Raw genomic sequence first — 23,968 nt, 5'->3', positions numbered from 1 at the left:
CCTGGGATCGTGACCTGAGCCGAAGGCAGAGGCTTAACCCACTGAGCTACCCAGGTGCCCCCAAAAAGGAAACTATTTTTATAATACATTTTGATGCTCCATTTGTTCTAACTTTGGCCAGTGGGAACCTCTTCAGGTTGTCTCTTATGTTCTCTTTATAGACAAATCCATTAATCTTTTAGTGCTTCCTTGCTTTCTGGTACAACAAGGTATGCCAGCTGAATCAGTATAAAATCAAAACAAACAGTGTGGATGAGTCTGTTTAGGATTTCCCAGACAGTGAGATATTATTAATTGTAAAGGGAGGGTAATTGTCCTCAAAAGGACGATACTGATAAAAGTCACCTGTCTTGGGAAAACATTCCTCAAAGACTAAACCAGCAAGAAAGAAAAGTATATGCCTCGGTTTAAACTTTAAAGGCCTAATTCATACTTTTATTTGATGGGCATGCATATAGAGTGTAAGTTTAAATGTTTTGGTCACTTCAGATTATGATTGAATAGTTTTACAAACGTCTTCAGAGCTACCTTGTTCTAAGTAAAGCAGTCTGGGGATGAAGCAGTGACAGATACACAGAAAAAATTAAAATGGAGGTAATTATTAACTACAGGGAAAACAAGAATTTTTTTTTTATAAGTTTTCCTTTATTTGACAGAGAGAGATCACAAGCAGGCAGAGAGGTAGGCAGAGAGAGAGGAGGAAGTAGGCTCCCTGCTGAGCAGAGAGCCCGATGCGGGGCTCGATCCCAGGACCGCGAGATCATGACCTAAGCCTAAGGCGTGGCTTAACCCACTGAGCCACCCAGGCGCCCCGGAAAACAAGAATTGTACAAGAAGAGAAATGTAATTCGAAGTCTACTTCGTGGTTCATATGAGTAGTATTTACACAGACATTTGTTTAACCAACATTATATTCTATTGATTATATTACATTAAAAGCTATAATATAGTTACGATGATGAGGCAAAAACAAAGTATATACATGTGATTTGGAGTTAAGAGAGCAAAATTTGACATCTATAGCTAAAAGTCCAAAAACCAGCAGTATTAGCATACTGTTTAGAAATGTGAAATTAAATACCCAAGAAAACAATTAAAGCAGCATCCTCTGGGAAATGGGAATGGGGAAGAATGAGACAAAGTGTTGCTGTTTTTCTTTATAAGCTGTGAATTACTATTTGACTTCTTGCACTATATGTGTATTATTCCGATAAAAATTTCAACTAAAAATGGAAAATATGGGGTGCCTGGGTGGCTGAGTCATTAAGCATCTGCCTTTGGCTCAGGTCATGATCCCAGGGTCCTGAGATGGAGCCTCACATTGGGCTCCCTGCTGGGCGGGAAGCCTGCTTTCCCACTCCCCGTGCTTGTGTTCCTTCTCTCGCTGTGTGTACGCCAAATAAACAAATAAAATCTTTTAAAAAATAAAGGAAAATGTTTCCATTAATTAATTATTATTATTTTTTAAAGATTTATTTTTTAGAGCAAGAAGGAGAGTGAGCACAAGCAGGGGGTGTGGCAGGCAGAGGGAGAAATGGGCTCCCCACTGAGCAGGAAGCATGATGCTGGACTTGATCCCAGGACCCTAGGATCATGACCTAAGCCGAAAGCTCAGTGGCTTAAGTAACTGAGCCACTCAGGCATCCTAAAAATATTTCCATTTAATAAGGTACCTAGTCTACACATTTTTACAGGACATTTCCACTAGTCTTTAAGAATCAAATGATCCCTACATTATATGAACTATTTCAGAGCATAGAAAACAATGGGAAGCTCTTCAATTCATGCTAGAAAGCCACCATAACCCAGATACCAAGAGTTGACGAAGCATGGGCACATGCACATACATGCACACACACACAAGAATATGTAAGCTAATATAATTAATGAACATAGATATAAAATTAAAAGTATCAGAAAACTGAATCAAGCCACGTTAAAAGAAAGATGGATAATAGAGTTTATCTCCAAAACAGTTCAACTTCAGTACATATACAAATGTAAGTCCTATAGTAACAAATCAAAGGAGAAAAGGAAAATGACCGTTTCATCCAAAATATATTTAAAAATAGTATTTGATAAAATTCAATGCCTATTTATGATACAATATAGGCAACTACCCTTAAACTGAAAATGGGTATGTAACTATAAACCTATGGCAAATGTCCTAACTTGCTGTTACTATTCAATATTGTACTGGAGGTCTAACTAATGCTATGATAATTAAAAGATAAAATAAGGGATAAAAATATTAGAAAAGAGGATTATTCTTTGTAGATACAGCTATTTACCTAAAAATTCCAAGTGAATTGGCATAAAAACAATAAAATATGTGAAAATACAGTTAGTTGGCCAGTTGTAAGATGAGAAAAAATTCCTAGCTTTTATTTATACCACCAATTATCAGTTAGAGAATGTAACTGGGGGAGAAAAAGTCTTATTCACAATAATAACAAAAACTTACAATAAGTAAGAATAAATCTAAGAGGGAATGTATAAGACTCATACAAAGAAAACAATAAAACTTAAGGCTATAAAAGACGCCCTAAACAAATGGCAAGACATACCCTTTACTTGGATGAGGAAATTTAACATTGTAAAGATGTCAAGTCTCCTAACTGTATCTATAAATCCAACATAATCCCCAACAAAAACCCAGTATTGTTTTTTTAAAGAACATATTTACTTGACAGAGAGATAGAGAGCACAAGTAGGCAGAGCAGTAGGCAGTGGAAGAGGCAGAAGCAGGTTCTCCACCAAGCAGGAAGCCTGATGTGGGGCTTGATCCCAGAACCCTGGGATCATGACCTGAGCCCAAGGCAGATGCTTAACTGAGACACCCAGATGCCCCCAAAACCCAGTATTTTTTACAGATCTTGACAAGCCAACAAAAGTTACAAAGGGGAAATGTACAGAAAATACCCAAGATACTCTTGAAAAAGAATGAGTATACACGTGTGTGGGAACTTGGCCAAAGAGAAGCCACGTCTATACCAGACTTCCATGCTTTTGAGTGCTCCTTCCTTCTACTTCTGATAATAAGATCTCAGGGAGAAAACCATTTCTTGTGGCTGAAGTAGGGACTACCCTAATGTGGCAAAGGGGCTGAGCATGTGCTAATAGGCCTGGTCAACCAGAAAGGCCCCAAACCTTTGGTTGAAAGGATTCACTGGCAGTCAAAATCAGGTTGATTGGAGTCCAATCCAGACCTTTTCTGCCCAAACTCTCAGGAAAGATGTCCTCTTTCCTTGTGGTTCAGGTTGTGCTCAAGCCTACCAATGTTTACTATGCCCATCAGGTGTAGAGTTTGTCTGAGAGATGAAGAGATAAAGTCTGATGCCATCCAAGGCCACGGATTAAAATCTGCCTTTGGATATCCTAGTTTCATAGTGCGCACATTTCCTAACTGAGCTAGGTTTCTGTCCCTTGAAACTGACAGAATTCTAATATGATACTATAAAGTCACAGTAAAAACCCTTTAGTTTTGGCTCAGAAATAGAGTCTAGGGTGCCTGCGTGGCTCAGTGGGTTAAGCCTCTGCCTTCGGCTCGGGTCATATTCCCAAGGTCCTGGGATCGAGCCCTGCGTCGGGCTCTCTGCTCAGCGGAGAACCTGTTTCTCCCTCTGCCTGCCGCTCCCCCTGCTTGTGCTCATTCTCTCTGACAAATAAATAAAATCTTTAAATTCCAGACGGACTTGATACTGAAAACTAAAATACAAAACTACAAAAAAGATGTTAGAAAATAATTAAGAATATTTTTATAATCTTGGAGTAGACCATCCTAAGCAAGAGACCTAACTCAAAAGCCATAAGAAATGACAGATAAACCTATATAAAAATGAAAGCACACACAATTTATATACAATGCAAAAACACTGCAAGTAAAACAAAGAGAAATAGCAGACTAGGAGAAAAATTACTCACATATATAGCAAAGAATTATATGGCCAGAATTTTAAAGATCTCCTATGAATTCATAAAAGACAGGCAACCCAGTAGAAAAACGGGCAAAGGACACAAATGAACAGTTTGTAGAAGGAATGTAGATGCGCTGTGATGTCAGAAATGATGCATTCCTTCACTAGTAATCAGAAAAATGCAAAACAAAACAAAACGAAACAAAACAAGTACTAGATATTTTTATCCTGAAGTTTGGCAAAATTAAAATCAAAGACTTGCTTTCTAGTCTCTTCAAGGATTATACGGAAGTGATTTTCATACGTTGTTCACGGTAAACTGGTGAAGTCTTTTTGGAAGACAATTTGTCAGTATTTATTAAATTTTTAAAATACTCATAACGAGTGATTGCAACCATACCTCTTCCAAGAATCTATCTTAAATTCTTAAATACATATACAAAAACATATAAAAAAAAAGTTGTCCGGATGCCCTTGTGGCTCAGTGGGTTAAGTATCTGCCTTTGGCTCAGGTCATGATCCCAGGGTCCTGGGGTCAGGTCCTGCATCAGGCTCCTAGAATGCCAGGGAGCCTGCTTCTCCCTCTGATTGCCTCTTTCCTTGCTTGTGTGCACACAGTCTCTCTGACATATAAATAAATAAAATCTTTAAAAAAAAAAAAAAAGGTTGTTCGCTGTCACATTGTTTGTAACAGTAAAAATACAAGTGGAAATAACATAATTGCCCCTCGGGGCGCCTGGGTGGCTCAGTGGGTTAAGCCTCTGCCTTGGGCTCAGGTCATGATCTCAGGGTCCTGGGATCGAGCCCCACATCGGGTTCTCTGCTCAGCGGGGAGCCTGCTTCCCTCTCTCTCTGCCTCTCTGCCTACATGTGATGTCTGTCAAATAAATAAATAAATATCTTTATTTAATAAATAAAATGTTTAAAATATATATATAATATAAAATATATATAATATATATAATAAAAATATATATATAATTGCCCCTCAACAGGGAAAGAATTAACTACATTATGGCATAACTATACACGTAATATCACGGGGTTGCCCAAAAGATCAAGGTGTGACATTGGAGAAAAACATCCTAGAACAAAGCACATAATATTATCCAACAGAATAAAGAAACAGATATGCATATATTTATTTAGAATTATAGCAGAATACATAAAAAGAACTAAAAAACTCCAATAAACGGTGGTTATTTCTGTGGAACTGAATGAGAAGGGTAAAAGAGAAACTTTCCCGTTAAACTTCATTAAATATTTCAAATATGATGAATGTATTTCTAACTTGTGAACATTTGTGAAAAAGAAGACTAACAAGCGGACAAAAAAATAAACAAACCCCAAACCCAACTATTACCCTAATTGTACCCAGTTTGTACCCAAACTACCCAGGTTCAATGCTGCGCTCATTATTTCTTCCAACCAAAATCTGAGTGCCTGCTATGTGCGAGACACTATTGATAGTTGCTGGCACAGAGATAAAGATGTTAACACTGAACTTTATTTTTTTTTTTATTTTTTTTTTTTAAAGATTTTATTTATTTGCTTGACAGACAGAAATCACAAGCAGGCAGAGAGGCAGACAGAGAGAGAGGGGGAAGCAGGCTCCCCGCTGAGCAGAGAGCCCGATGCGGGACTCGATCCCAGGACTCTGAGATCATGACCTGAGCCGAAGGCAGCGGCTTAACCCACTGAGCCACGCAGGCGCCCCAACACTGAACTTTAAAGGTATGCGTTAAAAGCTCTCATTTATATGTCATCTTGAGTATTATTGCGTGCCAGTTGGTAAAGAGCTTTGTACATATTTCCAAACTGTCATCCGATCAGTATTTATTAAATACCTGGGTTTTTGTTTCGTTTTTTTGACAGAGCACTGCTCTTGTCTACAGAGAAATAGACACAGACAAGATGTACCCTCATGGAGTTTATAGTTCAGTAGTGAAGACAGACAATAAGCAAATGACTACACAAATATAAAAAGGAAAGTTAGGTAGTGTTGTAAATGTATAAAAAGTGAAGGTGAGCCAGCTGGGACACAAGAGAAGGCTTTCCTGAGGAAAGATCTGGGTGACCCTGAAGGATGAGCAGAACTTAATTTGGGTGTAGAGGAGAAGAGAGAAGCCAGGAAAAGCATTTCAGGCAGCAGAAATACAGGGAGTCAAGGCCATGTGGCAAGAAGCAGCAGAGTGCATGTCAAGAAGTTAAAGAAGGCCCATATGCTGAGAATAGGAGTGGGGTGAAGAGGAGGCCAGGCAGGGACACATGGGTGGCTCAGTTGGTTAAGCATCAGCTTTCGACTCAGGTCACAATCCTGGGGTCCTGGGATTGAGCTCCACATCAGCCTCCCTGCTTGGCAGGGAGGGAGTCTCTCGGCTTCTCCCTCTCACTTCCCTCCTGTGCTCTCGCATGCTCTCTCTCTCTCAAATAAATAAAATCTTTAAAAGAAAAAAAAAAAAAAGGGCGCCTGGGTGGCTCAGTGGGTTAAGGCTCTGCCTTCAGCCCAGGTCATGATCTCAGGGTCCTGGGATCAGGCCCCGCATCGGGCTCTCTGCTCAGCAGGGAGCCTGCTTCCCCTCTCTCTCTGTCAAATAAATAAATAAAATCTTAAAAAAAAAAAAAAAGAAAAGAAAAAGAAAAGAAAAAAAAAAGAGGAAGCAGGTAGATAGGCAGTGGCCGACTGTAATGTCTTGCTAGCTATATTAAGTTGAGAAATTAGGCTTTCTGGTAAGAACAAAGACGACTCCTGAAAGATTTTAAGTGAGAGCAATAGAATCTGATCTCTGTTTTGAAAAATGATTCCTGTTGGGGTATAGGAAATAGTCAGGAGGGAGGTAAGTATGCATCTGGGAAACCAGATAGTCATGGTCTGGCTACCGGTAGTAACTTGGATCAGGGAGGTCAAGGGGGCACATTGGTTTTTTTGGTCAAATTCCCACCAAATTAGTGGCTTAAAACAAACAAAAATGTGTTATCTTACAGTTCTGTCATGGAGCTCAATGGGCTAAAATCCAGGTGTTGATAAAGATGTGTTGCTTTCTGGAGGCTCCAGGGGAGAATCTGCTTTCTTAACCTTTTCCAGTTTCTAGAGGCTGCCTACATTCTCTGGCTGGTATCTCCCTTTCTCTACCTTCAAAACCCCCAGTGCTGCGTCTGACAATTCTTTTCACTAGTTCTATCTCCCTCTGACCCTTCTGCTTCCCTTCACCACTTTGTAGGATTCTTGTGATTACACTGGGCTCACCGGAATAATCCAGGCTACTCTGCCTATCTTAAACTTGGCTCATTGGCAATCTTAATCCCATTTGCAAACTTAATTTCTCTCCACGACCTAACTTAACATATTTGTAAATTCCAGGGATTTGGATGCAGACCATTGGATTATACACCTACCATGTAGAAAAAGGGGGAGAATCACCTTGATTTTATTGCAAAATTTTAAAAATGTTTCGCGGCTCTCTTAGGGATTACAAAATGAATCCGATTCATTTATCATCTTCAGTTAGTACTTTTGCCATTTCCCAAACTATACAGAAGAACCTTAAAACAATTTACCTCCATTTGCCCATCTGCCCATTTGTCTATTACCATGCCTCACTTCTAAATGTTCTAAGTCCCATAAAAACATCATTACTATCATTGTTTTAAATAATGATTTTAAAAATATTTAGTCACATATTTATCTTTTCTGGTACCTTTCATTCCTTTCTGCAACTGCATGCTTCTATCTGGGATTTTTTTTTTTTTAAAGATTTTATTTATTTATTTGAGAGAGAATGAGAGAGAGCACAAGAGTGGGGACGGTCAACAGGAGAAGCAGACGCCCTGCTAAGCAGGGAGCCTGACACTGGACTCCGTCCTGGGACTCCAGGATCTTGACCTGAGCTGAAGGCAGTCACTCAACCAACTGAGACACCCAGGCGCCCTGGGATGATTTTTCTTTAACTAGGAACTTCTTCAGTATTTCTTGAGGCTCTAACCTGCAGAAGATGATCTCTCAGAATTTTTTTTTTTTGGCGGGGGGGTTTGAAAATACCTTTATTTTGTATTCATTTTTGAAAGGTACTTTATTACTTTTTACTTTTATTTTTTATTTAAAATTTTTTTAAATGTAATCTCTACTCCCAACATAGGGCTTAAACTCATGACCCTGAGGTTAAGAGTCACAAACTCTCCCGACTGAGTCAGCCAGGTGCCCCACATGTCTAGTAATCTTTTACTGTATTCCTGACTGTGCACAGAAGACCCAATAAAGCTAGATGACATTTTCCACTGTCAAAGTACCCCCTCTCCTATGTTAGGCAGATAGGATTAGGGGCCAGCTAACCTTCAATCTAATTGAAAATTGAATTGGATCAGGGTGGGGCTACCTTTTGTTTCTTTTTTTCTTAAGATTTTTTTTTTAAAGTAATCTCTACATCCAACATGGGGCTCAAACTCACAACCCCAAAATCACAAGTTGCACACTCTACTGACTGAGCCAGTAACCCCTAGTTTCTCGCTGTTCCTTGGTTTGGTCCTTCTAAGTTTTTTTTTTTTTTTTTTTTAAAGATTTTATTTATTTACCTGACAGAGAGAGAGAGAATACAAGCAGGGGGAGTGGGAGAGGGAGAAGCAGGCCTCCCGCCGAACAGGGAGCCAGATTCAGGGCTCAATCCAAGGACCCTGGGATCATGACCTGAGCCAAAGGCAGATGCTTAATGACTGAGCCACCCAGGTACCTCCTCCTAAGCTTTTCGTTGAAAGCCTGGAAGGTCTCTGTCTCCTCAAGCCTAAAATCTTTGGTCTTAGGACATTTTGAGCTTAGATTTTTAACCTTCCATACTACAGATGTTCAAAATCTGGCAAATGTGTTAAGGGGGAGAACATTTGTTCCAAGCCCCTTTCTACTAGTGGGATCTTACTCACCATTGTTGAGACAGCAGAAATTTTATTCTACCTTTTTGGTCGGCCTCTTGCACTTCCTAAGAACTCAGTAAATGTCCCAGGAGATAAACCTACTGTTTGGGCCTTGAATTTGGGCCTCCTCTATTTTTTAAAACATTTATTTATTTTTTTAGGAATCTCTACACCCAATGGGGCTCAAACTCATGATCCCATGATCAAGAGTTGCATGCTCCACTGACTAAGCCAGCCAGGCCACCCCCGATGAGTTATTTTAAAATACAGAATGGTTGGGGCGCCTGGGTGGCTCAGTGGGTTAAAGCCTCTGCCTTTGGCTCGGGTCATGATCCCAGGGTCCTGGGATCGAGCCCCACATCGGGTTCTCTGCTCAGAGGGGAGTCTCCTTCCCCTCCACCCCCCGCCGCGCCTGCCTCTCTGCCTACTTGTAATCTCTGTCTGTCAAATAAACAAATAAAATCTTTAAAAAAAATTACAGAATGGTTCACAGGTTTCTAGCTTTAGGAACTGAAACAAGGCAGTGCAATTTACTAAGATAGGTACCACTGGAAAGGACTATGAGTTTGATTTTGGGTATGTTGAATTTTAAGGATTTTTAAAAACATTATATTTTTTATTTGATAGAGAGATAGATATATACAGAGAGAGAGTGTGTGCATGCACAAGCAGGGGGAGTGGCAAGCAGAGAGAGAGAGGGAGAAGCAGGCTTCCCTCTGAGGAGGGAGCCTAACATGGAGCTCAATCTCAGGACCCTGGGATCACAACCTAAGCCAAAGGCAGACACTTAACAGACTGAGCCACCCAGGAGCCCCTGAATTTTAAGTATCTTTGAGACTTTAAGTAGTCCGTTGGATTTAGAGATTTGAGTCTCAGAAGAGAGGTGAGAGCTAGACATAGAATTTTCAAGGTAATCAGCATATAGGACGTAACTGACAGTCATGGGTATGAATGAGACTGTATCAGTTGAGAAAACAGAGAGGAAAGGAAAGAGCCTAGGGGCACCTGGATGGTTCAGTTGGTTGGGCGACTGACTGCCTTTGGCTCAGGTCATGATCCTGGAGTCTTGGGATCAAGCCCCTCAACAGGCTCTGTGCTTGGCAGGGAGTCTGCTTCTCCCTCTGACTGTCTCCCCTCTCATGCTCTTTCTCACTCACTCTCTCTCTCAAGTAAATAAAATATTTTTTTTTTTTTTTGAAAATTTTTTTGAAGATTTTATTTATTTATTTGACAGAGATCACAAGTAGGCAGAGAGGCAGGCAGAGGGCAGGGAGCAGGCTCCCAGCTGAGCAGAGAGCCCAATGCGGGGCTCGATCCCAGGACCCTGGGATCATGACCTGAGCTGAAGGCAGAGGCTTTAACCCACTGAGCCACTCAGGAGCCCCTCAACTTCCATCTTTTCAGCAAAACCGTAAGTGATCACACTATTTAATACTACAACCTCCAATCTCACCCCTGGCACTGCCTATTTCCCTTACCCTGTTCTATTTTAATTTTGTTTTCTATTATACATAGCACTTTTAACATACTATATACTTCGCTTATTTATGTTTACTGTCTGTCCCTCCTTTGCCAGAACTAAGCTCCTCAAGAGTAAGTATCTGTGCCTATTTTTTATTTACTAATGTATATTTTTTCTTTTCTTTTCTTTTTTTTTTTTTTTTTAAGTAAGCTCTACTGCCCAGTGTGGGGCGTGAACTCACTCCCCTGAGAACAAGAGTCACATGCACTACCGACTAAGTCAGCCAGGCGCCCCTCACTATGTATTTTTGTTCTCTAAGCATCTAGCACAGCTGGCACAAACAGGTGTCTGATAAAAATTCACTGTTGTGGGAAACTCTTGTTTCAATTTTCTATTTATGTATGTACATACTAGGCTGTGATATAAAATAGTTATTTCTTTTTAAGATTTTATTTATTTATTTGACAGAGATCACAAGTAGGCAGAGAGAGAGAGAGAGAGAGAAGCAGGCTCCCCACCGAGCAGAGAGCTCGACTTGGGGCTTGATCCCAGGACCCTGAGACCATGACCCGAGCCAAAGGCAGAGGCTTAACCCACTGAGCCACCCAGGCGCCCCTAAAATAGTATTTCTTACTGAGGACGTTAGTCAGTCAAGAGAGTTTTAAAAATACTGGGGTTAGACTATATGACTTCTAAAGTCCTTTCTCAATTTGAGCACCTATAAATTTCTATGTGTAGCTAGTAAATGCCCACTATATCTTTTGGGAGATAGCAAAGTTCACAGCCTAGTTTCTGTAGCAAGGCATTGATTATTGAAACATAACATTGATACCAAAAAAGCCATTAGCATCCCCACCTGTTCTATAATTGTAGGTTAGGAAAAACTGGAAATAGCAAGAAATATAAAAATCTCAACTTAATCCTTCCATGAAAAAGAGAAAGTGAGAGCAAATGACAAAAGAGAACATTTTCTTGATCAAAATTTCCCAGATTAAAGCTTTCACACACTTACTGAAGAAGCGAAGAGGAGTGAAGAAAGATATCCTTTAAAGTGTCTGCCGTAGAAATTGTGTCCTGAATGGACTTTGGGAGCAAAGACCATTTCTGAAATATATATGATTTCCACTCATCCACAGGCAGATCCATTCTACCTTAGGTCTCTAAAATGAACAAGAAAATAAGGAATTCAGATTTCTACAAATGCACAAGTCTAGAAAAAAATAATTAAGATTTCACTCAAACAAATGTGAAGCAACAAAAATCATTCTTGTGGTCTTTTCCTGTAGTTTCCATCCTGAGGATCTATTTTCTCTCACACGTATTCACTGAGCATCCTTTTATTTAGAAATATTTACTGAAGGCCTACTTTATTCCACACACCAGGCTTACCTCTTAAACCTCCATCTTCCCAAGCTCCTCAGGTGAGAAACCTGAGACATTCCAGATTTTTCTCTCTCCCCAGCTACTATTAAATTAACAAACGTTTCTATCTCTTACACAGTTCAGATTTTTCTTTCAATTCCCAGATCATTTCTTTATTCAAGTCCTCACCATCTCTGGTCTGGCATTCTTTCCAGTGTCATATCTAGTCTCCATGGCCTCCGTTCCCTACCCTACCCCCTAAATTCAATTCATCCTCCATATTGAAACAGATGTCAGTCCTCTGCCTTAATCAATGAATGCTCCTCCAAGCATTTAGGAAAGCCCAGTACAAATCTAACCCCTGGGCTCATTTTCTAATGCCCAAGTCTCACCTCTTCCTTTGTAACCTACTGCCCTGAGCTACTTAAAGCTATCCTTAGCTTGCCAGGTTATTCACCTCCCTAGTTTTTGCATAGGTTATGCTTTCTTCCGGGAGCATCCCTCCCTCAGAGTCCACCTCGCAAATTTGCACACACCCTTCAAGACCAAGTTTAAATGGCACCTCCTCCAGGAAGACTTCCCTGATTTTCCATCTGCGAACGCAGCACACTTTGTGTCTCTCCTGAGGCCCAAATCATGTCTACCTGGAGTTAGGGCTACTCACTGCGGTAGCTCCCTCGACAGACTATGCTCTCCTCTGAGGGCAGGGACCGGATCCTATTTACCTTCGCAGATTCCCCTTGTGCAAGCTCAGGGTCTAGCAATGGCGGGAGCTCGGCACCTGGATTGCCGAAGGAATCAAGTTACTGCTTTGCCTACGGCTAGCAGCAGAGGTGTCAGGGAATAGCTCTCTCTTCTGGGCTAATAGTCGGTCGGCCCAGCAAAGGCCCGAGCCAGGTTTTTTTCCGAGAACCGTCTAGGAAAGCTCTCGGGACTGGACCTCACGCCCAGAAAAAGAACCCGCGTCATCCTTGGCGCGCCCCACGGCTCGGGCCCCGCCCCCAGGCGCAGCAGTGGCGTGACGAGGTCCTGAACCCGGGCTCTGGCATGTCACGTGGGCTGCTCGCAGGGCCTCGGCCAATGCGGTGGCTGCTCCGCTCCTAAGCCCGCCCTTGTGCCTTGCGCATGTCAGAAGGCGGGGGTGGTGCCTGCAGCTACTTAGCCCAATAGCTTTGGAGCGCGCGGGCTCCCGGGAGTGAGCAGGAGGTGCCGAGGAGCCGGAGCGCGGGAGTTGGCGCAGCGCAGTCATGGTGTGCCACCTGAGCGAGGGGGCCATTGCGGTGAGGGGACACCTGCGGGCAGCCGGGCTAGGGTGGCTATGGGCCCTGGGCTTGTGGGGGTGGAGAAGGGTGAGAGGAGCTGGAGGCGATGGGGAGAAAACGCGGGAGAAGATTGGCGGGGTTGGGGGGGACCGTCGGGTGACTCCCTAGAATTCTCACCATCTCCTCGAAAAATTTTTACTATCGTCTTTTAAACATGCCCATGTTTTTTCTACTTAAGAAAACGAAGCAGAATTAACTTGATCGTCCCGCATCACCCTCTTCCTGTCCCCTATCCACGGCCGAACTTCTCTAGAGTTGTCAGTTTTCATCTCACCTCCGGTCAACAGACTCCAATCCGTTGTTCCCTCGATCGCTATAGAAAGAACCCTGGCAGAAGTTAGCAGTGCTTCCAAGTCGTTAAATCTAACAGACACTTTTCAGTTTTTAACTTAACCTGAGTTCTCAGCAGTGTTTGAGAGTTACTCCTTTTGACCAATTTTGAGCATTACTTCTTTCTGATAACACTCCTTTTTGGCTTCTCTGAGTTGGCTTGGCTGGTCTTTCCTCGTCTTATTTGCCGGTCCCTCGTTGTAAGTTTTTGTTTACTCAGGCTTATGTCCTGTCCTAGGCCCTCTGCTACCAAGACAGTCCCATTACCAACTATGTCAGCTGCTCACACATTTCTTTTTCCCGAGCCACCTTTACTCTGAAAGAGAAACCTCTGTAATATGTCTGCCTACGTGATACCTCAGGCATTTTAAATTCAGCGTGTCCCAAAGCAAATCCGTTATTTTGCTAAGTTTGGGCCTCTTGGTGTTCCTTGTCTGGATCAGTAGCTCTATTATCCATCAAGATATGCTAGCCAAAAATTGTGGAATCATTCTTCCTGCAAACTTCCATCACCTTAGATGTTCAGTCCATCACCCAAATCCGTGTTTTACCTCCACAATGTATCTCTTAAATCCATCTATTTTTCTTCCACTCTGGCACCATTGTTTCTTGCCTGGACTACTGATTTCCACCCAACATAAACATCTTCTCTATCCATTCATCTATCAGTGGACACTTGGACTGCTTGCATAGTTTGTTGTAAATAATACTGCCACAACATGGGGGTGCATGTATCCTTTCGAATTAGTGTTCTCGTATTTTTGGGGTAATTACCCAATAGTGCAGTTACTGGATTCTAAGGTAGTTCTATTTTTAACTTTTTGAGAACCTCCATACTGTTTTTGCCCAGTTTGCATTCCTAGCAGTGTACGAGGGTTCCTTTTCCACATCATCCTTGCCAACACTTGTTTCTTGTGGTGTTAGTTTTAGCCATTCTGACAGGTGTAAAGTGATAGCTCATTGTAGTTTTGATTTGCATTTCCCCCATGATGAGGTATCTTTTTCATGTGTGTTGAAATGTAATGTTGAAAAGTAATGAGTCATTACTTTTTCGTGTGTGTTGGCCATCTGGATGTCTTCTTTGGAGAAATGTCTGTTCGTGTCTTCTGCCCATTTTTTAATTGGATTATTTGTGTTTCGGGTGTTGAGTAATAGCAGTTTTTTATATATTTTGGATATTAAGCCCTTCTGAGATCTGTCAAATATCTTTTCTTGTTCAGTAGGTTGTCTTTTGGTTTTGTTGACTGTTTACTTTGCTGTGCAAGAGCTTTTTATTTTGATGTAGTCCCAGTAGTTTATTTTTGCTTTTATTTCCCTCGCCTCAGGAGGCAGACATATCTAGAAAGATGTTGCTACTGCTGATATCAGAGAAATTACTGCCTCTTCTGTCTTCCAGTCTTCTTATGGTTCAGTTGTCACATTTAGATCTTTAATCCATTTTGTTTGTGTTTGTGTATGCTGTAAGAAAGTAGTCCAGTTTCATTCTTTTGCATGTTGCTGTCCAGTTTTCCCAAGCCCATTAGTTGAAGAGACTTTTTCCCATTGCATATTCTTTTCCTCCTTTGTTGAAGATTAACTGACCGTATAATTGTGGGCCTATTTCTGGGTTTTTCTATTTTGTTCCATTGGACTGTGTGTCTGTTTTTGTGATGGTACCATACTGTTTTGATGACTATGGGTTTGTAATGTAACTTGAAATCTGGAATTGTGATGCCTCTGGCTTTGTTTTTCTTTTTCAAGATTGCTTTGGCTATGTCAGGTCTTTTGTGGTTCCTTACAAATTTTAGGATTATGCTAGTTCTGCGAAAAATGTTATTGGCATTTTGATCGGGATTGCATCAAAGTTTAGATTTCTTTGGGTAGTATAGACATTTCAACAATATTTATTCCTCTAACCTACGAGTATGGAATGTCTTTCCATTTCTTGGTGTCTTTCTTTTTTCTTTTTTAATTTAAATTCCTGGTATATTCTGTAGTCTTGCACGTTCTTTTCCATCTGCCTGTGTGGTTCTTCACTCTCCCCTCCCTGGGTAACATCAATCTCAGCTCAGTTTTTCAGAGAAACCTTCCTCAACTTACTAGCCTAATTCCCTTTATTTTGAGACCCTGATTCCTGCTTGTTCATGTATTACCTGTGTGACTTTGGGCAAGATCCTAAACTTTGCCTTTTCTCTTCTGTAAAATGAGAGTAATTATACCTAGTACCTATTGCCTAAGGTTAGTGGGAGAATTAGGTGAGCTATTACGTTTAAAGTGCTTTATTTAGTTCATGCCTGGTACACAGTAAATGTTCAGTATATATTACCTCTTAATTATCGCAAATGTAATTTTATACTTACTTGCTTTTTATTTGACTAATATTAGTTTTTGTTTTCCCCACTGGACTGTAAATTCTTGGAGGCCTGAAATTACATCTATTTTTTGCTCAAAGTAGTCTCCTAAAGACTTGGAGCAGTGATGGCAAGTTTTAGATATCCAGTAAATGTTTGCTAGTTGCATATGAGGCAGTGAAAAAAAAAAAAAAAAGACAGAGATAAATGGGGAAAAACAGCTGAGTGGAGTTACTACTTGAATAAATTAGGAACAATTAAACCTGAGAATTGATTGAACTTGTAGTTCTCATTTACTTACAGCTGCTACCTTGCACCTTAAAAAAAAAAAAAAAAAGATTTATTGGGACATTAGGGTGTCTGAGTGTCTGCCTTAGGCTCCAGTCATGATCCCAGGGTCCAGGGATCAAGTTCCAAATCGACCTCCTTGCTCAGCAGGGAGCCTGGTTCTCTCGGCCTGCTGCTTCCCCTGCTTGGGCTCGCTCTCTCTCTCTCTCTTTCTCTCTGACAAATAAATAAATAAAATCTTTTTAAAAAAAAAAAGATTTATATGAGAGAGCAAGCGAGAGCACATGACTGAGCCACCCACGAGCCCACCTTGTGACTTTAAGGCAAATTAGGAATTGTTCTTCACTTTTAGAAAGAATGATTATGGTGTTAATAACTTGATCACTTGGTTTTTGCTGTATTCAAAACTTTGGAAACATATTTCTAGTGTTAGGTCAAGCATTACTTAAGTTTTATTCATAAATGACAAAGAAAATTTTTGTGTTTGTGGTGATAGTGTGGGGAACCTTTGCCAACTGTGATTATCATTAGCTAAAGCAAGTAGTGTCATTTTTGTTCAAAAGACACAGGCCCAAAGGGTAAGCAACTAACATAAATAATAGAGGCATTTGGGGCAAGAGCTAACATCATAAAAGAAGAGATTGTACATGGAAGTATTATGGTAAATAGAATAAATAGCATTTGTATCTTAATTTATTGGGTAATATAAAGAAAGGGGAAGGAAACTAGTATTTTTGCCTTTTCCAATGTGCCAGATACTTTATCTATAATAGTCAGTACTTACAGTAACTCTGTAAGGTAGATTTTTATAATTACCTGCACCTCACAGATGAAGAAGTTAAAGTGCAGAGAAGTTAAATACTTTGTCAGTGGGGTGAAGATTTGAATACATGTGCCCTTGACTATTACATTCTGTTGCTTTGTATTTTTTTTTTTTTAAGATTTTATTTATTTATTTGACAGAGAGAGATCACAAATAGGCAGAGAGTCAGGCAGAGAGAGAGGGGGAAGCAGGCTCCCTGACAAGCAGAGATCCCGATGCGGGGCTCGATCCCAGGACCCTGAGATCATGACCTGAGCCGAAGGCAGGAGCCTAATCCACTGAGCCACCCAGGCGCCCCATGCTTTGTATTTTTTTTAACTGAAGTGTAATTGACATACAGTATTCTGTTAGTTTCAGGTGTTCATCATAGTGATTTGCTATTTTTATACATTAGGAGTAATGATCCCCAGGATAATCTAGTTACTGTCTGTTACCACACAAAGTTATGACATTGTTACTGACTAATTTCCCTGTGTTGTGCATTACATCTCCATAACCCATTTATTTTAGATCTGGAAGCCTGAACCCTCTTAATCCCCTTCACCGTTTCACCTGCACCCGCAGTCACTCCTTACTCTTGTAACCAATAGTTTGTTTCCTCTATGAGTCTGTTTGTGTTTTGTTTTAAAGATTCAACATGAAATCATATGTATTTGTCTTCTCTGTCAGGCTTATTTCATTTAGCGTAATATCATGTAGGTCCACGTGTGTTGTCACAAGTGGCAAGATTTCATTCTTTTTTATGGTTACTATTCCTCTGTGTGTGCACACACGTGTGTATCTTTAGCCATTCATTTCTTTATGGACACTTAGGTTGCTTCTTTACCTTGGCTATTATAAATAATGCTGCAGTGAACGTGGCATGCATGTATCTCTTTGAATTGGTGTTTTGTTTTCTTCAGGTACGTCCCCAGAAGTGGAATTGCTAGATCACATTGTAGTTTGGTTTTGATTTTCTGAGGAGCCTCCGTACTGTTTTCCATAGTGGCTGCACCAGTTTATGTTGCCCGCCAACAGTGCACAAGGGTTCCTGTTCGTCCGCATCTTTGCCAGCACTTCGTACTTTTTGTCTTTTTGATAGTAGCCAGTCTGATTGTGGTTTTGATTTGCATTTCCATGGCGAATAGTGGTGTTGAGGATCCTGTGTGTCTGTTGGCCATCTGTAGGTCTTTGGAAAAATGTCTCCTAAAGTCTCTTGTCCATTGTTTAAATTGGGTTTACTTTGTGTTTTATATGCACTGTTAATTTGGAAAATTTAAGGCAATTTTGTGTTAAGTGTACATATCATGTTGTATGTCCCAGAAGATTTAATTTTATATTCACTTTATGATGACACAAATTAAAAAGAATAATAAATTAATACATGCATGTGGTTTTAAAATCAAATAGAACAGAAAGGTGTTTTATTAAATTACTGACTTTTTGCCCCACCCTGCCCCAGTTCTGTTCCCTAGAAACTTAAGAAAAAAAATCACCTTTATTGAAACTCAGCACTGATTTACACTTAATAAAAACTGTAATGTATATAATAAAAAGTCATCAAGATGTGTGCAGTTTGATGAGCTTTGGCAAATGTATACAGCACTCTGATCTCCTGCTCCTTGCCTAGTCCTTGCTTCCAGCCTAGGTAAACTAGAGTTTTGATGTCTGGTTTATATCTCCAAAGGTTAGTTTGACTATTTAAAACTTCATGTAAACTTGTGTCTGGCTTCTTTGTCTCAGCAAAATGTTTTTTGAGATTTATCCATGTTGTTTCTGTAGTTTGTACCTTTTATTGCTGAGTAGTACTCCGTCGTGCAAATAAACATAATTTGTTTAATTTACCTGTTACTGTTAAACATTTGGGTTATTTTCATTTTTTGGCTGTTATGAATGAAGATGCTATGGACATTTATGTAAAAATCTTCTTGTGGAAATATATTCTGATTCCTCTGGGGTAGATGCCTAGGAGTGTTAATCACTGGGTGGTATGTTAAGTGAATGTTTGTAAGAAATTTCCAAATTTTCCATATTCATGCCAGCTCTTAGTTTTGTCATCTTTTTAAGTTAACTATCTAGTGAATGTGTAGTGTTTGCATCTACATTCATGAGTGTTATATAGGTCTGTAGTTTTTTCATTCTTTTTTTTTTTTAAGATTTTATTTATTTATTTGACAGAGACAGAGAGATCACAAATAGGCAGAGAGGCAGGCAGAGAGAGAGAGGGGGAAGCAGGCTTCCCGCTGAGCAGAGAGCCCGATGTGGGGCTCGAACCCAGGACTCTGGGATCATGACCTGAGCTGAAGGCAGTGGCTTTAATCCACTGAGCCCCTCAGGAGCCCCTGAAGTGTATTTCTTATAGACAGCAAATAGTTTGATCTTACCCATTTCTGCCTTTTAATTGGAGTACTTGAACCATTTACACTTAATATAGTTACATGTTTGGCTTTAAGTTTTATATTTTGCTTCTTGTCCCATCTGTTTGTTGTTGTTGTTGTTTTGCTCTTCCTGACTTCTGGATTATTTGAGTATGTTTTATGATTTGAGTTTATTTCCGCTCTTGATTTATTAGCTGTACTCTTTGCTTAACTTTTTCAAGGATTACTTTAGAGCACTTCACCCTCATTCGGACCACTATTACAAAATAGACTGGGTGGTGCAAACAGCAGATTTAGTTTTCATAGATGCGGGAAATCTGAGATTGAGGTTCCAGGAGATTCAGTGCTGGGTGAGGGCTGTGTTCCTGGCTTGCAGCTGCCATCTCGCTGTGTGCTCACATGACCTCATCTTTGTGGGAAAAGAGAACTCTGCTGCCTCTTCCTCTTCTAGGGGCAATAATTCTGATATGGGATCTTCACCTTCATGACCTCATGAAAACTAAGTACCTCCAGGGACACCTGGGTGGCTCAGTTGGTTAAGCCGCTGCCTTCGGCTCAGGTCATGATCCCAGGGTCCTGGGATCGAGCCCGCATCGGGCTCCTTGCTCAGGGGGGAGCCTGCTTCTCTCTCTGCCTCTACCTGCCACTTTGCCTGCTTGTCCTCTCTCTCTCTCTGACAAATAAATAAAATCTTAAAAAAAAAAAAAAAATTTAAAAAAAACTAAGTACCTCCAAAGGCCCCCATCACACTGGGGGTTGGGTTTCAACATATGAATTGGGGGAGAAGAGACACAAATATTTAGTCTAAATATTTAGTGGTTCTCTCTCTCTCTCTCTCTCTCTTTTTTTTTTTTATTGAGTATGGTGGATACACAACATTATCTTAGTTTCAGGTGTGCAACACAGTGATTGGACAACTCTTTCTTATGCTACACTCAACATCAAGCATTTGTTAGTCTGTTAACTCAGTCTGTTAAACGTCTGCCTTCGGCTCAGGTCATGCTGGAATGGAGTCCCGCATTGCACTGGGCTCCCTGCTCAGCAGGAAGCCTGCTTCTCCCTCCTTCACTCCCCCTGCCTGTGTTCCCTCTGTCGCTGTGTCTCTCTCTGTCAAATAAATAAATAAAATCTTAAAAAAAAAAAAAAGAAGAATACTTTTTTAATTTAAAGATTTTTATTCATTTAATTAATTATTTTAGAGAGAGAGAGAGTGACCGCACACTCAAGCACGTTGAGGGACAAAAGGAGAAAGTCTCAAGCAGACTCCATGCCCAGTGCCCACGCCCCTGACACGGCCTGATCTCACAACCCTGAGGTCATGACCTGAGCCAAAATAAAGAGCTTGACAGTTTGAGCCACCCAGGCACCCCGATCTTAACGTACTATCAAAACATCATTTTAAGGGGCGCCTGGGTGGCTCAGTGGGTTAAGGCCTCTGCATTCGGCTCAGGTCATGATCCCAGGGTCCTGGAATCAAGCCCCATGTCGGGCTCTCTGCTCAGCGGGGAGCCTGCTTCCCCCTCTCTCTCTGCCTGCCTCTCTGCCAACTTGTGATCTCTGTCAAATAAATTAAAAAAAAAAATTAAAAAAACATCGTTTTAAGATGGAACTTTTTTTATAAGATATCTACCTCACCATATTTGAAATTATAACTGAAATATTTTAAAAATATTTATACATTTAAGGTAATAATAAACTTCTAACATAAATAACATATTGGGTTGCCTGAGTGGCTCAGTCAGTTAAGCAGCTACCTTTGGCTCAGATCATGATCCCAGGGTCTTGGGATTGAGTCCCACGCCGGGCTCCATGCTCGGTGAGGAGCCTGCTTCTCCCTCTGCCTGCTACTCCCCTTGCTTGTGGTTGCGCTCTCTCTCTCTCCGACAAATAAATAAAACCTTTAAAAAAAAAAAAAAGGTAAATAACATGTTTTGTGGAAAATAGCTATATATTTCAAAACAAATAGAAAATTGATATTGTTTTACATTTTGGCACATTGCTTTAACATCTGGCTTTAGAAGATATGACAGCTAGATTTTCATATCAGCTTCTGCATTCAGTATATTGATATTTTTTGAGGGGGTGATCTCTGAAGGAAATCTCACCTCAGGTATGTAGTTGGAAAAAGAGGGAGTATTTCAATATTTCAGGCTTCTTTTTTGATCCTTGTGATATTATAATATAATAAGAAACATGTATTTGGTCTTGGGGCATCTGGGTGACATAGTCAAATATGCAGTTCTTGGTTTCAGTTCAGATCATGATCTCAAAGGCCTGGGATCGAGGCCCGAGTACGGCTGTGTACTCAGTCAGTTCTCTCTCCCTCTCTCTCTCTGCCCCTTCCACTTGTGGTGCGTGAGCTCACTCACTCTCTCAAATACATAAATAAATCTTAAAAAAGGAGAAAGCGTTGGAACTTTAAACCCTAAATTCCCCGTCCTGCCACTGTCCCCCAGAGAGTCAGGAGATGGATCCAGTCACCAATAGTCAGTGATTTGATCAATCATGCCTAGGCAATGGGACCTTCAGAAAACCCTGAACAGTAGGGATCAGAGAGCTTATAGGTTGGTGAACGCATCTACATGCCAGGAGGGTCACACACCCCAAACTCCACACACGGGCAGAAATTCCTATGCTCTGTACCCTTCCAGACCTTGCTCCTATTTACCTCTGCATCTGGTGGTTCATTTGTATCCTTTATAATATCTTTTATAATAAACCAGTTACTTGTTTCTCTGAGTTCTTTGAGCCTGAGGAGGGGGTCATAGGAACCCCCAGTTTGTAGGCAAGTAAGGCAGAAGTGTGGGCATCCTAAGGACCCACTACTTGAGGTTGGTATCTGAAGTAAGTAAGGGATGATCTTGTGGGACAGCCTCTAATCTGTGGGATCTACGCTAACTCTAGGTAGTGTCACGGTTGATTTGTAGGACATCCACTTGGTGTCTACAGAGAATTGCTTCACGTGGAAATCCACACATATGGTGTCAGAAATGGCTGTGAATAGACAAAGTTTTTCTCTAATTCTATATCAAAACTCAACAAATGGTAGTTTCTTAAAGGTTATTTGAAATGTAAAATTGGTCTATCTTGGGGCTCCTGGGTGGCTCAGTCGAGTAAGCATCTGCCTTCAGTGCAGGTCATGATCCCGGAATCAAGCTCCGTGTTGGGCTCCCTGATCAACAGGGACTCCTTCCTCAGCCTGCTTATCCCTCTGCGTGCCACTCCCCCTGCTTGTGCTTGCTCGATCACGCTCTCTGATGAATAAGTAAAACCTTTTTTAAAAAGTAAATAACATGTTTTGTGAAAAACAGCTATATTTTTCAAAACAAATAGGAAATTGTATTTTCCCTGTCTTTCTGCCCCCCCCCCCGCTGATGCCCACTTGCTCTCTCTCAAATTAAAAAAAAAAAAAAAATTTGGTCTGTCTTGCATTTTGAATGGATCTTTTGCCTCTGCATTATTTATAATGCCATGCATTGGTCATTTGGAAAATGCTGACTCACTGCATTATGCAGATCTTCCAAATATTGATATGTTTTATTATATAACCAAAATTTATGCTTATAAATCTTACTAATTTAATTTGTAAACATGGAGAAGCTGTAAAACTCATTGTTGGTGAATAGAAGTTTTCAAAAGTTCTGCTTTCACTAAAAAACCCTCGTAGAATTGACAATAACTGTCGTTTTCCTTAAAAACAGGTTCACCTTATTTTTGAAAAAATACTTGCTGAATTCTGTCCTTTGGCCTTGCAAATAAAAATGGTGTTCTATAAAAAAGCAGTTGGTTCAGCTTACAACTCAACTGCACGAATGCTTTTCCTCAGGGTAGCAGTTAGTACTCTAGTGTGCCGTAGAAGTACTTTTTGCCTCCTTCCCATTCTGTTAACAGAGTATTTTAAAATTTCTTTAAATATTGAGTTGTGGGGCACCTGGGTGGTGCTTGGTTAAGCGTTTAACTCTTGGTTTCGGCTCCGGTCATGGGACCAAGCCCTGTGTCAGGCTCCACACTCAGCTTGAAATCTGCTTGAGAACCTCTCCCTTGGTCCCTCCCACTTGTGCATGTGTGCCTGTGTGCCTGCGCTCTATCTCAAATAAATAAATAAATCTTAAAAAGAATATTGAATTATTCTGGCAGACTGTTAATTTACTTGCAGATCAGCTGATTCCTCAGAGATTGGAATGGGTCTAGAATAGCTTTTGCTTTGGTCTAGTTTAGTTCTGCTTCTAAAGCATGCCCTTTCTGGGGTTTCTACTGAATGCGGCAGATGTTTATTGAGTTTTCTGTCCTCTGGCTGGTTAGAACTCATCTATATTCTAGCCTGTGTGAGCTCCACTAATTTTTCAGTTTATAACTAATAACTCTTTGCCTGGTCATGTAGAATCTCATTCTGTGTATGCACAACTTAAAATTCAGCCAGAGACTCAAGGGAACCCCTGTATAGGTTATTGAAGCTCTTTCTTGGTGTAGATCGCTCATCTCTGGTACTCTGCATCCATGAAATCCAGCCAAGTTGCTTCCCTGAACTGGGATCTGTGCTCAGTAGGGATACCCATTCCTTCTTGGGTTCCCTTGTCCATGCTGTGGTCTAGAAGTACCTCTGTGCTGAAGGCCAGGATGGTCATAGGGTTCCCGTCATTTCAGTGATCACAGTCTTGGTCTACTTGTTGTCTTGCATTTGAAAACAGTTTATATTTATTTACTTATTTATTTATTTGACAGAGAGACAGAGAAAGAGGAAACACAAGCACGGGGAGTGAAAGGGAGAAGCAGGCTTCCCACTGAGTAGGGAGCTCGATGTGGTGGTCTGTCCCAGGACTCTGGATCATGACTTGAGCTGAAGGTGGATGCTTAATGATGGAGCCACCCAGGCAC

General features: G+C 40.8%; 2 protein-coding genes across 4 annotated transcripts in view; one reads left to right on the top strand and one right to left on the bottom strand.

Moving 5' to 3' along the window:
- The window catches only part of SMYD4 (SET and MYND domain containing 4), a 48,757-nt gene extending 36,112 nt beyond the window's left edge, over window positions 1-12,645 (bottom strand). For both annotated transcript variants that reach the window (XM_032846687.1, XM_032846688.1), the window contains exons 1-2: window positions 12,369-12,645; window positions 11,294-11,441 (exon numbers count right to left, since the gene is read on the bottom strand). In XM_032846687.1, coding sequence (XP_032702578.1) covers window positions 11,294-11,427 — 134 coding nt within the window. In that variant the 5' untranslated portion in view covers window positions 11,428-11,441; window positions 12,369-12,645. The remainder of the gene's footprint in view (window positions 1-11,293; window positions 11,442-12,368) is intronic.
- A 146-nt stretch (window positions 12,646-12,791) lies between these two features.
- Window positions 12,792-23,968, top strand: part of RPA1 (replication protein A1) — a 71,669-nt gene continuing 60,492 nt past the window's right edge. For both annotated transcript variants that reach the window (XM_032846678.1, XM_032846677.1), the window contains exon 1: window positions 12,792-12,923. In XM_032846678.1, the coding sequence (XP_032702569.1) occupies window positions 12,891-12,923 (33 nt within the window). In that variant the 5' untranslated portion in view covers window positions 12,792-12,890. The remainder of the gene's footprint in view (window positions 12,924-23,968) is intronic.

This window comes from Lontra canadensis, unplaced genomic scaffold (genome assembly GCF_010015895.1).
Source record: "Lontra canadensis isolate GAN:19392208 unplaced genomic scaffold, GSC_riverotter_1.0 scaffold180, whole genome shotgun sequence".
In the NCBI taxonomy this organism is placed as follows: Eukaryota; Metazoa; Chordata; class Mammalia; order Carnivora; family Mustelidae; genus Lontra; species Lontra canadensis.
The sequence above is the reverse complement of the archived record's forward strand: the minus strand, read 5'-3'. Positions and strand labels throughout refer to the sequence as shown.